At 34.5% G+C, this 12,769-nt stretch overlaps 1 protein-coding gene across 1 annotated transcript in view; it reads left to right on the top strand.

The window, feature by feature from the left end:
* MYOM1 (myomesin 1) overlaps positions 1–12,769 on the top strand; it is a 146,362-nt gene that overhangs the window by 59,965 nt on the left and 73,628 nt on the right. Inside the window, exons 13-15 of the mRNA XM_039845262.1 lie at positions 2,310–2,509; positions 4,354–4,410; positions 10,716–10,840. Coding sequence (XP_039701196.1) covers positions 2,310–2,509; positions 4,354–4,410; positions 10,716–10,840 — 382 coding nt within the window. The remainder of the gene's footprint in view (positions 1–2,309; positions 2,510–4,353; positions 4,411–10,715; positions 10,841–12,769) is intronic.

Here is a 12,769-nt window from a genome sequence, read left to right as displayed (position 1 = left end):
CACAAGTCACTAATTTGACAAGAGTACTATGAATTTGTAGACCTAATAGAGGCCACTCTGGAAATGAAATAGCTGGTATTTAATGTAATTAACGTTTGTATTTCTAATATGTCAGTGATTTAAGAATATTAAGTAAAGAATAATATTTTAGGAATACTAACAAAATCTTATTTACATTGAAGGAAGTGGTTTCAAGTTAGATAAAGAAAAAAATTTCAGTAGTCTTAAATTATGTTCTATCTATAAGTTCTTCCTGTTTACATTCTCCAAACTTAGACTCTGATATTTATGGTAATTGGGTCTTACACATTAATTACCCAGTGAGTTTAGACAACATAGACAACAATTTTATATTATGAACCCTAATACATTATTGTTTGTATTAGTTTCTATTCAAATAGTTGCTCTAATTCTCTTTCCATTTTTGAGTGATAAAATCTAATTATAGAAACCACTAGGGACAGATAATCTGTGCTACTATGGTACAGTGGGGTTCTACCAAGGTGTATGAAATCTAATATTTATAGCAATAAGTAAATATATGTCTACTGAACTAAATACCATCCAGAGAAATATTTACAACAAATTACATGCTGTTTAATTGTATATTAAGTACTTCTATATTATTTCATCTTTTAGTAATGATGAACTGTGAAGTTTTATATAGACTCTTTTTCATCTTTACAATTTCTGCCTTATTGTCTTTGGCAAATTTCTAAAGGATTTGCAAACTTTGATCAGCGAAACACCAGGGACAATCAGTACATTTTGTTTTTCTCTTGCCTTAGTCATAATAAAAATAACTATATTATGGCTGATACTTATCAAGCATTTGCCATGTGCATGGCATTGTTCTAAAAACTTCACATGCATTAACCATTAACCCATAATTATCCTTTGAAAAGTAGGTACTATTATGACAAGTAAGAAATGAGTAGCTGACCCAAGGCCACATGCTAGTGAGGAAACACTAAGTCATACAGTTTAATTCTAACAGAACTAGAATTCAAAGAGCAGCATGGCTGTAAGCTTGTGTTTTTTCTGCTCTACCACGCTGTAGACGTCTCCAGAGCAGCTGCTCTCCACCTTTCTTCTGCCCACATTAGGGTTAGGAAGCACACTCTAGGACCTTTGAGTCATCACAACATTACGTGTACACAGAGAGAGGGAAACAGGGGCAGTTTGAAGAACTGTCCTAACCCTCTCTGCTCCTTCTTATTTCCCATTCATAGCAGCTTTGTAATTTCTACAAAGGAAGATTTAGGGAAAAGAGGATGAAATGGCAGGGATTGAAGCTATATTTCATAGCACTTTACAAAAGATTGAGGAAAATATTGATCTCAAAGAATCGAAGGATGATGATGAGGATCTGAAGATAAAGCCCCTATCCCGACCACCTTTTCCCTGCTAGTGGCAACCCCCACCCCCACGAGAATCATTTGAGAATTATACATTTTGGACATACAGCTGTATTGGGGAAGTGATATAAACTAAAAGTGTAGTGCTCTGCTCACAAAAAATGATGAGTTACTTAGTCTTAATGCTGTCTACTTCAATCACATGTCTTGCCCCTAAAGTCCTGTTAATCAGGCCAATAACATGATATGAACTGTCATCTTTGTCTCCCTGGGTATGGCCACCCCACTGCCAGGTGTCAAGGGCTCTAAAAGCACCAATTAGAGATCTGAGGTTTCAAATACTTAAACTTCCTCTGCCCAGCCTGAGAATTTCGCTGCATCTCATCAATCTTATCTGTTAAGAAACAAATATATTACAGTACCCTCCCCGTGCTCCCACCCACACAGCATATAGTGACCATCAAGTGAGCTCTTTTCAAATTATAACACAAATAGGTATCTTTTAAGGCATTGACTTTTTCAACAGTAGTTCCATTTTTAAAAGAAAATGCCTAAGGAAGCCACTAATGGTACAATTGATGACATCAGCCAGGGAGATGTTGGGGGGATCCTCCCCCTTAGTCTATCCAATGTACATACCTGCTTGCTTCCTCACCTCCCCAACCCCAAACTCCTCTGCTTAGCGCATGAGGCCCCTCAGCTGCCTGCTTTTAATGAGGTCACAGGACACATATGTGTTCGGGAAGAATCTGAACCTCCTTCTTGTTAAAGAAAACACCTTACTTTTGAGTGGAACTGAGTACTTGCAATTAAGATAACTATTGAACCATACTTGAGCTAGATATTTTGTAGAAAGAAGACCTGAAGCAATTGAGTGAGTTTGCAGCTTTGGAGCTATTAGTTTAGCCATGCTTCTTTTAATATTTTTATCAATCACTCTCTTTTCCTTAGATGTGAGGTGGGCACAGATAGCTGGTCTCAATGCAATGACACACCTGTGAAGTTTGCTCGTTTCCCAGTCACTGGATTGATAGAAGGTCGTTCTTATATATTCCGAGTTCGAGCTGTGAATAAAACTGGAATAGGTCTACCATCTCGTGTTTCTGAGCCTGTGGCTGCTCTGGATCCAGCTGAGAAAGCTAGACTTAAAAGTAAGCATTTTCATTTTTCAGGATCTTGAACTTTTTTTATATAACTGCTATAGATCTCATTGCAAGGTTATTCCTCCCTCTTCCACTAGAGGGAGAAGAGAATAAGAAATCCTTTATTGATCAGAAGATCCTAGGGGGAAAAATAAAAACAAAAAAAAAACCTGTTTTTTTTTTACTCATCTATTCACCAACAGCTTTATTTTATTTTGTTTTGTTTTGTTTTATTTTATTTTATTTTATTTATTTTATTTTATTATTTTTATCTGATTCAGAGTTTGTCTCGTTAAACTGAGTTCCAGGCATTGTGTTTGAAATAAAATATAAAAACTAAGAGCCTAGAGAGTATTTTTAGTCATTTTATCAGCATATTCCAAATGTACTTTTTTTCTTAGTTCAATTTTTAAAATTGTAAGGTAAATTTCTTAAGCTTGAATTTGTCCTTTAGAACATTAATATCTCAATACACTGAATTTATATCAAAGGAAAAACACATTTACAAATTATATATGATCTATACTTGAGTTTCAATATTAGACAGTAAAAATTAATCTTTTCATATATTTAACATCCAAGTGTCAATGACAAAACCATGCTTCATGAATTATACTGTGCATTTGTTTCATGGGAATCCATATGGCATCCTCAATAAGAGGGACCAAAAAATGACATTAAAAGAATTGTTGGAAATTAACATTTCATTCTTTATACCAGATTTCTCAACCTTGGCCCTATTGACATTTTGGGCCAGATAATTCTTTGTTGTAGGGGGGCTATCCTGTGCATCATAGGATGTTTAGCAGCATCCTTGGCCTCTACTCACTAGATGCTGATAGCTCCCCTCACCCCTTTGTGACCATCAAATCATCTCCAGACATTACCAAATGTCCCTAGGGGGCAAAATCACTCTAGTTGAGGACTACTGGTTTATACCATATTTACAGTGTTATTCTTTACCTTAAGTAAAGGATAACATGTAGTGGCATTCTTTACCTTAAGTAAAGGATAACATGTAGTGGCATTATAACAATCTAAGTAAAATAATGCCACCTTTCTCTGGAGACTTTCTAGTCAGGCTACTTGATTGTTCTCCAATCATTTTTCACTTACTCTCTGACTTCCCTCTCTCTTTCCTAATTCCATCTCATACTTTAATTTATCCTTCTTTTGGAAATTCCAATGAAAACAAGATTTGTTTGAACTAAAAATAAGTTATCTTCTTTATCACCTTTTTTGTTTTTGCACAAAGTCTGGTGAAAAGTCCATGGATTAAAGCAGGAGATGAATCATTCTTTCTGACGTCCATGGGATCACAGAAATGAATATCTTCTTTAACTTTATACTGCCCATCTCATCCATTTTCCTTAATCAAGATCTAAACTGGTTTCTTTTGTAGATAACACTTTTCGAAAGTAATAGAAAGCAATTGCTTTGGTTGAGCTTTACCGCAGGTTCAGCATCTCGCTCCTCTTCATCTTCATTATGACAGATAAATAACTAATGAGCTTACAATTGTTCCGGAAAGCTTTCTCCTAAATACACGTTATCTCTTAAGAAGAGATGAGAGCCTACGTGTTTCAGGAGACTCATATTGAACAGTAAATGAACACAGGTTATTTACCTTGCTTGTGTAAGTACAATTCTAGAAATGTCAACTCAGTTCAAGTAGGTTTGAGGCACTAGCAGATTGAGACTTCTTTGAGGACACAATACCATACACATGCTCAGTAAGATTTGTTAGCAAAATACATAGGTAAACTAATAAACCCATTTGTGACTAAATATGGCCAGTTTAATCGGTGCAGTTGAAACTGCATTTGTGAATGTTTGTGATTGTTATTGTTCAGGTCGCCCTTCAGCACCCTGGACTGGTCAGATCATTGTCACTGAAGAGGAACCTACAGGTAAAAGCTACATTTTTCCCAGATACTGTTGCCAATGTTTAGCTATTCAACTTAGCTTTTGTTGTGAAGGATACAGTGTATATTAATTTAAGATGTTTTGGAAAGAACATTCTGAAATATTTGGAGATCATAAAGTAACATATTGCCAGAGAATCACACACACAAAAAAGTTTTATTGAAGTGTAATTCACATACAGTAAACTGCATGTCTGTAAAATAGACAATTTGATAAATTCTACAGGTGAGTTCACCTGTGAAGCCATACCGTGATAAAAATAATGAACATATCTATCACCCCTAAAATGTCCTCATGTCCCTTTGTAACGCCTGCTTCCCACCCCTTCCCCATATCCAAGGCCATCACTGATCTGCTTTCTGTCACTAGAGTTTGCATTGTTCACAATTTTAGATAAATGGAATTATGCTCATTTTTGTCTGGTTTCCTTCATTCAGCATAATTATTTTGAGGTTTGTCTATGTTGATGTGTATATCAGTTCATTCCAGTTTATCCATTTGCAACTGGAAGTTTCTATAAAAATTCTTGTTTGTGTGGACATATGCTTTCATTTCTCTTGGATAAACACCTACAAGTTGAATGGATAGGTCATAGGGTATGTTTATAAATTTTAAAGAAACTGCCAACTGTTTTCCAAAATGGTTGTACCATTTTACAGTCGCATCAGTAGTCTATGAGAGTTCCCGTCGCTCCACATTGCCAGTACTTAGCATGATCAGTCTTTTTAATTTTAGCCATTCTAGTGGTACATAGTGGTGTTTTACGCTACAGTGGTATTTCATAATGGGTGCATAGTGGTTTTAATTTGCATTTTCCTAATAATGTTGAACATCTTTTAATGTTTTTATTTGCTATTTTTGTATTGTATTTGACATCTTTGCCAAATCTGAGTTCACTCAGATTTTTTTCTGTTTTTTTTTTCTAGAAATGTTTATGCATTAGCTCTTATATTTCAATATGTAATTCATTTCAAATTAATTTTTTCTATATTGTGTGAAATAAGAGTCTAAGTTATTTTTATTATTTTGCATATGGCTATCCAATTATTTCAGTAGTGTATATAATAGATTATCCTTTCCCAATGAATTAATTGCCTTGGCACCATTATCAAAATCAATTGATTGCATATTTGTGGATCTATTTCTTCAAACTTTATTGGTAAATTTTACTTTTTCTACACCAATACCACCCTGTCTTGATTGCTAAAGCTTTTGTGTTGTTGTTGTTTTAAGCTTCATAGTTTTGAAAACAGGTAGTATAAATCTTCTAATCTTTTTTCCCTCAAAATTGTTTTGGCTATTCTAAGTCTTTGCATTTCCATGTGAAATTTAAAACCAACTTATCAATTTCTATAAAAAATCTGCTGGCATTTCAATTGAGTCTTTTATATCCTTAATGATTTTCTATCTACTTGTTCTATCAATTATTGATAAAGTAATGATGAAATTGCCAACTAAATGATGTATTATTATCATTATTAGTTTTTTCTTGTAGTTCTACCAGGTTTTGCTGCATGTATTTTGACATTCTGTTATTAGATGCTTAAACATCTTTATTGTTACATCCTTTTATGAATTAACCACTTTATTATTATAAAGTGAGTCCCTTTATCCATGGTAATGTTTTTTGCTTGGAAATCTACTTTGTTTGATATTAATATAAGCATTCCAGATTTCTTTTGATTAGTGGCATAAGATTTCTATCCTTTTATTTTTAACTTATGTGTGTCTTTATGTTTAAATCATGTTTCTTGTAGGCAGCATCTAGTTGGATCTTGCTTTTTTATGTAATCTGGTAATCTTTGCCTTTTAATTGGGGAGTTTGAACCATTTACATTTCATGCGATTATTGATATGGTTGGATTTAAATCTACCATTTTGCTATTTGTTTTCTATCTATTCCATCTGTTGCCTTTTTCTTCTTTCTTTTGGGTTGAGTATTTTTTATTATTTCATTTTAACTGTGTTATCTTATTAGCTATGATTCTTTGTCCTGCTTTATAGTAGTTTGGAGTTTATCTTCAAATTAAATTATACCACTTCACATGTACTGTAAGAACCTACAACCGTATTATTCTATTTGCCCTCTGAGCCATGGTGATGTTGTTGTCATACATTTTTTTGTGCAAATATTTTAAACTTTACAATGCAGTCACTTATCTTTCAAAAAGATTTAAAAAATAAGAAAAAAGTTTTTACCATTTCTATTCTTCATTTCTTTGTGTAGATCTGGATTTCCATGTGATATGATTTTCTTTCCATCTGAGGCATTTCCTTTCAAATTTCTTATGGTGCAGGACTGATGCTTATGAATTATTTTTTTTTCTGTATGTCTGAGTCTCTTTCATCTTTATTTGTAAAATGTATATTCACTGGGTGTAGAATTCTAGGTTGACAGTTTTTCATTCAGTAAAAAAGTTGCCCATTGTAGTGCAGACCTGCACTATAAGAATGACTGCTGTTATTCTTATTTTTGTTACTCTGTATGTAATGTATCATTTTATCTATATAATTTTAAAATATTATTTTTATAACTGGCTTTAGCAATTTGATTATGATGTACATTTGTGTCATTTCCTTTATGTATCTTGTGCTTGGAGTTTGCAAGTTCCTTGGATCTGTGAGTCTGTAGTTTTCATCAGATTTGGAATTTTTTTCACCATTATTTCTTAAATGTTTTTTTCTGTATTCTCTTCTCTCTTCTATATATCAGGAACTCCAATTACATGCCACTTGAAACACAGTTCACTGATGCTGAGCTCATTTTTCCTTCCATTTTTTTCTTTTTGTGCTTCATTTTGGATACTTCCTATTGCTATGTCAAGAATTCTACTCTCCTTTTCTTTTTCAGTGTTTAACCTGCTGTGAATTCCAGCCAAGGTTTTTTTTTTTATCTTAGACTTTGTACTTTTCATCTTTATAAGTTAATTTATATCATTTTTATATTTCCATGTTTTTAATTAACATGTTCAATCTTTATCCTCTTGGACATATGAAATACAGTTATAATAACTTTTTATATCTTTGTCTACTAATTCTATCATTTATGACATTTCAGGGTTTTTTAATTGATTAATTTTTCTCCTTATTATAGGCCGTATTTTCTTGCTTGCATATTCGATTATTTTTTATGAGATGCCAGACATTTTAAATTTAAACTGTTTGATGCTGGGTGTTTTTGCATTTTTATAAACACTCAAGCTTTGTTCTGGGGAAATAATTTGATCCTTTCAAGGCTTACTTTTGTTAAGTGGAGTCAGAGAAGCCTTTAGTCCAGGGGTACTTTGGCCTCACTACAAAAGCAATACCCTCCTGAGTACTTCATCTGATGCTCCATGAATTAGGAGATTTCTACTCAGGCTAGTGGAAACATGAACTTTCTCAGGCCCAATGAGAGCTCTGAGGATTGTTCCTTCATTTCTTCTGTGTGGTTGTCCCCATTTCAGGTGGTTTCTTCATATGTATGAGCTGATCAGTTCTCAGATCAGCACTCTAGAAGGACTCTCTGCAGATCTCTGAAGCTTCTCTCTGTCTGTACAGCACCTTCCTCCAGTATTCATCTCTGTGACTCTATCTGTGGATACCTTGCTCTCCTTGGAATTCCAGTTTCTTCTCCTCCATTCAAGGAGCTGCCAGGCTCTACCTCAGTTGCTCTTCCTGAGCTGCTGCCTTGAAACTCTCTCCTGACAGCAAGTTAGGACAATGGCAGGGCTCATCTAACTTGTTTCCCATCTATCAGTAATCATTGTCCTATGTCCAATGTCTGTAAACAGTAATTTGGGATATTTTGCTCAGTATTTAAGCTGTTTCACTTCAATGTCAAGAACTGCGGCGAGTCTAAAAATTTACCCTACTTACAACCTAATAAGTGTCTTATCAAATTTATAGCTGCTGGCAAAAGACGCGAGACAGAAGATGCTATTCCTCAGAACACTGCAGACATCATTGCCTTCATGTTCTCACTGTTTCCCTTGCCCCTCTCTACCAGTTCCCACAGAGTGATGTGAAGCAGCACAAGTAGATGCTGCATACACAGTAGATTTGTGTCACACACACCCGAGAAACCTTGCACTTAGAGAGCTGCTACCAAACCTACCCAAATTTCTCTAGAGAAAGTCATTATCTTTTATTATTCTAGTCAGAAAACAAGTCAACTGTCTGCCCTAGAGAATATACTATCTCTATATTTCAAGGTTGTTTGCTATTTAACATCCTTGAAAACATATTCTATAAAAATGCTGATAGAAGGTATGTAGAAAAACCATTGAGAATTGTCTCTGAACACCAGTTCTGTGACATCAGCTTTGCCAGAAAAAGGCATAGAAAATTACATTTTAAATTACATCTGAGGAACCACAAAGACCCTGAATACTAAAGCAATCTTGAGAAAGAAGAGCAAAGTTGAAAGTATCACGCTACCTGATATCAAACTATACTACAACTCTATAGTACTCAAAACAGCATGATACTGGCATGAACACAGACACATCAATGGAACAGAATGGAATGCCCAGAAATAAGCCCACACCTATATTGTCAATTAATCCATGACAAAGGAGACAAGAATATACAGTGGGATAAAGATAGCCTCTTTAATAAATAGTGTTGGGAAAACTGGACAGATACATGCAAAAAAATGAAACTGGACCACCTTATACCATATAAATGAATAAACTCAAAATGAATTGAAGACTTAAATATAAGACCCAAAACCATAAAACTAGAAAACACAGGCAGTAAGTTCTTTGACATTGTTCTTAGTAACATTTTTTTTGTTGGGGGGGGAGGGGCGGAATACATTTCCTTGGACAAGGGGGGGAAAAAAAGAGGAAAAAACAAACAAACAAATGGGACTATATCAGACTAAAAAGTTTGCACAGCAAAGGAATTCATCAACAAAACGAAAAGACACATTACTGAATGGGAGAAAATATTCACCAATCCTACTTATAATAGAGGTTAATATCCAAAATATATAAGGGACTCATATAAGGTAACACACACACACACAAATAAAATCCCATTAAAAATTGGGCAGGGGACCTGAATAGGCATTTCTCCAAAGAGAACATATGAAAAGACATAAACATATGAACATATGAAAAATAAACATATGAAAAGATGCTCAATATCACTACTCACTAGGGAAATGCAAGTTAAAACCACAATGAGATATCACTTCACATCTGTCAGAATGGCTATCAGCAATAAATCAACAAGCAACAAGTGTTTGAGAGAATATAGAAAAAAAAAAGAACCCTTGTGCACTGCTGGTGAGATTGTAAATTGGTACAACCACTGTGGAAAACATATGGAGGTTTCTCAAAAAATTAAAAATAGAATGACTATATGACCCAGAAATTCTACTTCTGGGTATTTATCCAAAGAAATCCAAAATACTAATTTGAAAAGATATATGCACCCTTTGTTCATTGCAACATTATTTACAATAGCCAAGATATGGAAGCAGCCTAGGTGTCCATCGATAGATGAATCGATAAAGAAGAGGAGGTACATATATACATATACAGTGGAATATTACTTAGTCATATAAAAGAATGAAATCTTACCATTTGTGACAACATGGATGAACCTAGAAGGTATTATGCTAAATGAAATAAGACAGAGAAAAACAAATACCATATGATTTCACTTACGTATGGAATCTAAAGAACAAAAGAAATGAACAAACAAAACATAAACAAACTCATAGATACAGAAAACAAACTGATAGTTGCCAGATGGGAGAGGGATGGGGGGCTGGATGAAAAAAGTGACAAAATAGTCATAGGGATACAAAGTACAGCATAGGGAATATAATCAATAATATTGTAATAAGTATGTATGATGTCAGATAGGTACTAGACTTATTGTGTGATCATTCTCTAAGTGTCTAATCATATAAATGTCTAACCACTATGTTGCACACCTGAAACCAATGTAATATTATACGTCAACTGTAACTGAATTCTTTAGTTTTAAAAATAAATAAGCGACATTCAAAAACTATGATTCCACTCTTTTTTGTGAATATAGAAAAGATAACCTGTGCCATTACTACTATTTTTCAGGACTAATAAGGAAATTAAAATTGTCAAGCAAAGATAGTAAATTTGTGGCTTTGAATGAATGAAGACTATTTTAGGAAGAATTTTAGAGACAAGGTACTTCTTTATACTGCGGAGCAGTAATTAACTCTGTCTCCAGTAAGAGAGAAGCATCTGTGACTCTCTGAGTATCCTGGGTTTTCCAGAGTGTGTGCTTCTCACTTTTCTTTGTTGTTTTTCAGAGGGTATTGTTCCTGGACCTCCTACAGACCTCTCTGTCACTGAAGCCACCCGGAGCTATGTGGTGCTAAGCTGGAAGCCCCCTGGTCAGCGTGGCCATGAGGGCATTCTGTACTTTGTAGAAAAGGTAAGATTCTGAGATCAACATTAATACTTCATACCACATTCTAAAGATTTCTTTTAAAAGGTAGAGATTAAATTTTCATTATGTTCTGAACTCTTTGAACCCTCATAAACTGTGAAGAATCTCCACAGAAAAATATTTATCACGAAGAACTTTGCCTGAAAGTTCAGGGGATTTATAGACCCTTGAGGCTCATCCATAGACTTCTAAGAGGTCCATGGACCCCAATTCATGATCCCTATTTGAAGAGAAATGTTCCTGAAACTGTAGATTGCCTGTATGACAATATTTCCTGGAGACTTTTTCTGTCTCCCTTGCTCTAGCAATGGCCTTTCATCTATCACTTGTCCTTCTGCAGTAGGGAATGAACATCAATGAGGGCAGTTGGGTGAGAGGAGTAGAAATTAAAATACTTCCTAATGGCTGGGAGAGTTGAAGACAGAAAGTCCCCCATGCTACCACTCGCTTGGTTAGCATTACTCTAAGAGCAGGTCATAGTGTCAGGGATTACAAACCAACACAAGATATTAGCTAGTTCTTTTCCTCAAATATTTTACATGTGTATTGTAATTATGTTACAGAGGGCAGCATACAATGAAGGCCTAAAATGAGTGGAATGATGAGAATTTTATGTGAATCTACAATATACCCATATTTGAAGGGAGTTCTAATAAGTATTTATGCCCAGAAAATGAAAACAAGACGACACTCGTACAGGACATTATTTGGGGGAACTGCCCTAGCTGCATGTGCAGACACATAAGAGAACCTGCCAGGCAAGGCACAGGGCCTTAGGAGTGGAAAAAGTCCTTGGCTAACAGCATAATTGCTACTAGAAAAGGGTGCTTAAAGAGAATTTGTCTAAAGTGAGGTTCAACCCTTGTACATTATAGGTGGGAATGTAAATTGGTCCAACCACTATGGAAAACAATATGGAGGTTCATCAAAAAATTAAAAGTATATCTACCATACACTCAGCAATTCCAATTTGGGATATATGCCTGAAGGAAATGAAAACAGGATTTAAAAGAAGCCCCCAAGCAAAGAAATCAGATACGGGCTACATTTAAAGGTAAAGCCCAGAGATAAGGGCACTGATTTCACGAGTAATACTGAAAGTGACTCGATGTCTTCAAAAAAATATATGGCATTGGGGTGGGAGGAGGAGGGAGATAAACAAAACAAAACAAAACAAAACAGGATTTCGATGAGATATATGCACTCCCGTGTTTATCACAGTATTCTTTACAATAGCCAAGATATGGGAACAACCCAAATGCCCATCAATGGATGAATGGATAAAAAAGAGGTGGTATATATACACAATGGAATACTATTCACTCATGAGAAAGTAGGACATTCTTGTGTTCACAACAGCATGGATGGACATTAAGCACATTATGCTAAATGAGATAAGTCAAACAGAGAAAGACAAGTACTATATGATAACACTTGTATGTGGAGGCTAAAAAAAATAGGCTGTAAAAAAACAGAGTAATGTGGTAGTTACCACAGAATGGGGATGGGGGATAAGAGTGATGATGTTTAAGGGTACAAACTTGTAATGAGTAGTAAATAAGCCATAGAGGCATAATGCACAATATAATGAACTTAGACAGTAATATTGTACTATAATTATGTAATGTGATAAATATTGCTATATTGGCAACCATATTAGAATACACAAATGTATCAAAGTAACGCACTATACATCTTAGACTTACACAATGTTACAGGTCAAATTTATTCAATAAAAATAAATAAATAGAATAAATAAATTAATTAAAAACAAGGCTCAAAATCCATTTGTTAGGAAAGTTTTGATTAGGATAAAATTTAAAAAGTGAAACAAAACTAAGTTTATTTTATCATGTATAAGAATATTTACATTTTTATTGGCAGCTCTGCATCTTTTTTTTTTTAGAACAATGA

Source organism: Pteropus medius, unplaced genomic scaffold (genome assembly GCF_902729225.1).
Source record: "Pteropus medius unplaced genomic scaffold, Ma_sr-lr_union100, whole genome shotgun sequence".
In the NCBI taxonomy this organism is placed as follows: domain Eukaryota; kingdom Metazoa; phylum Chordata; class Mammalia; order Chiroptera; family Pteropodidae; genus Pteropus; species Pteropus medius.
This window is presented reverse-complemented; position numbering and strand designations above follow the sequence as displayed.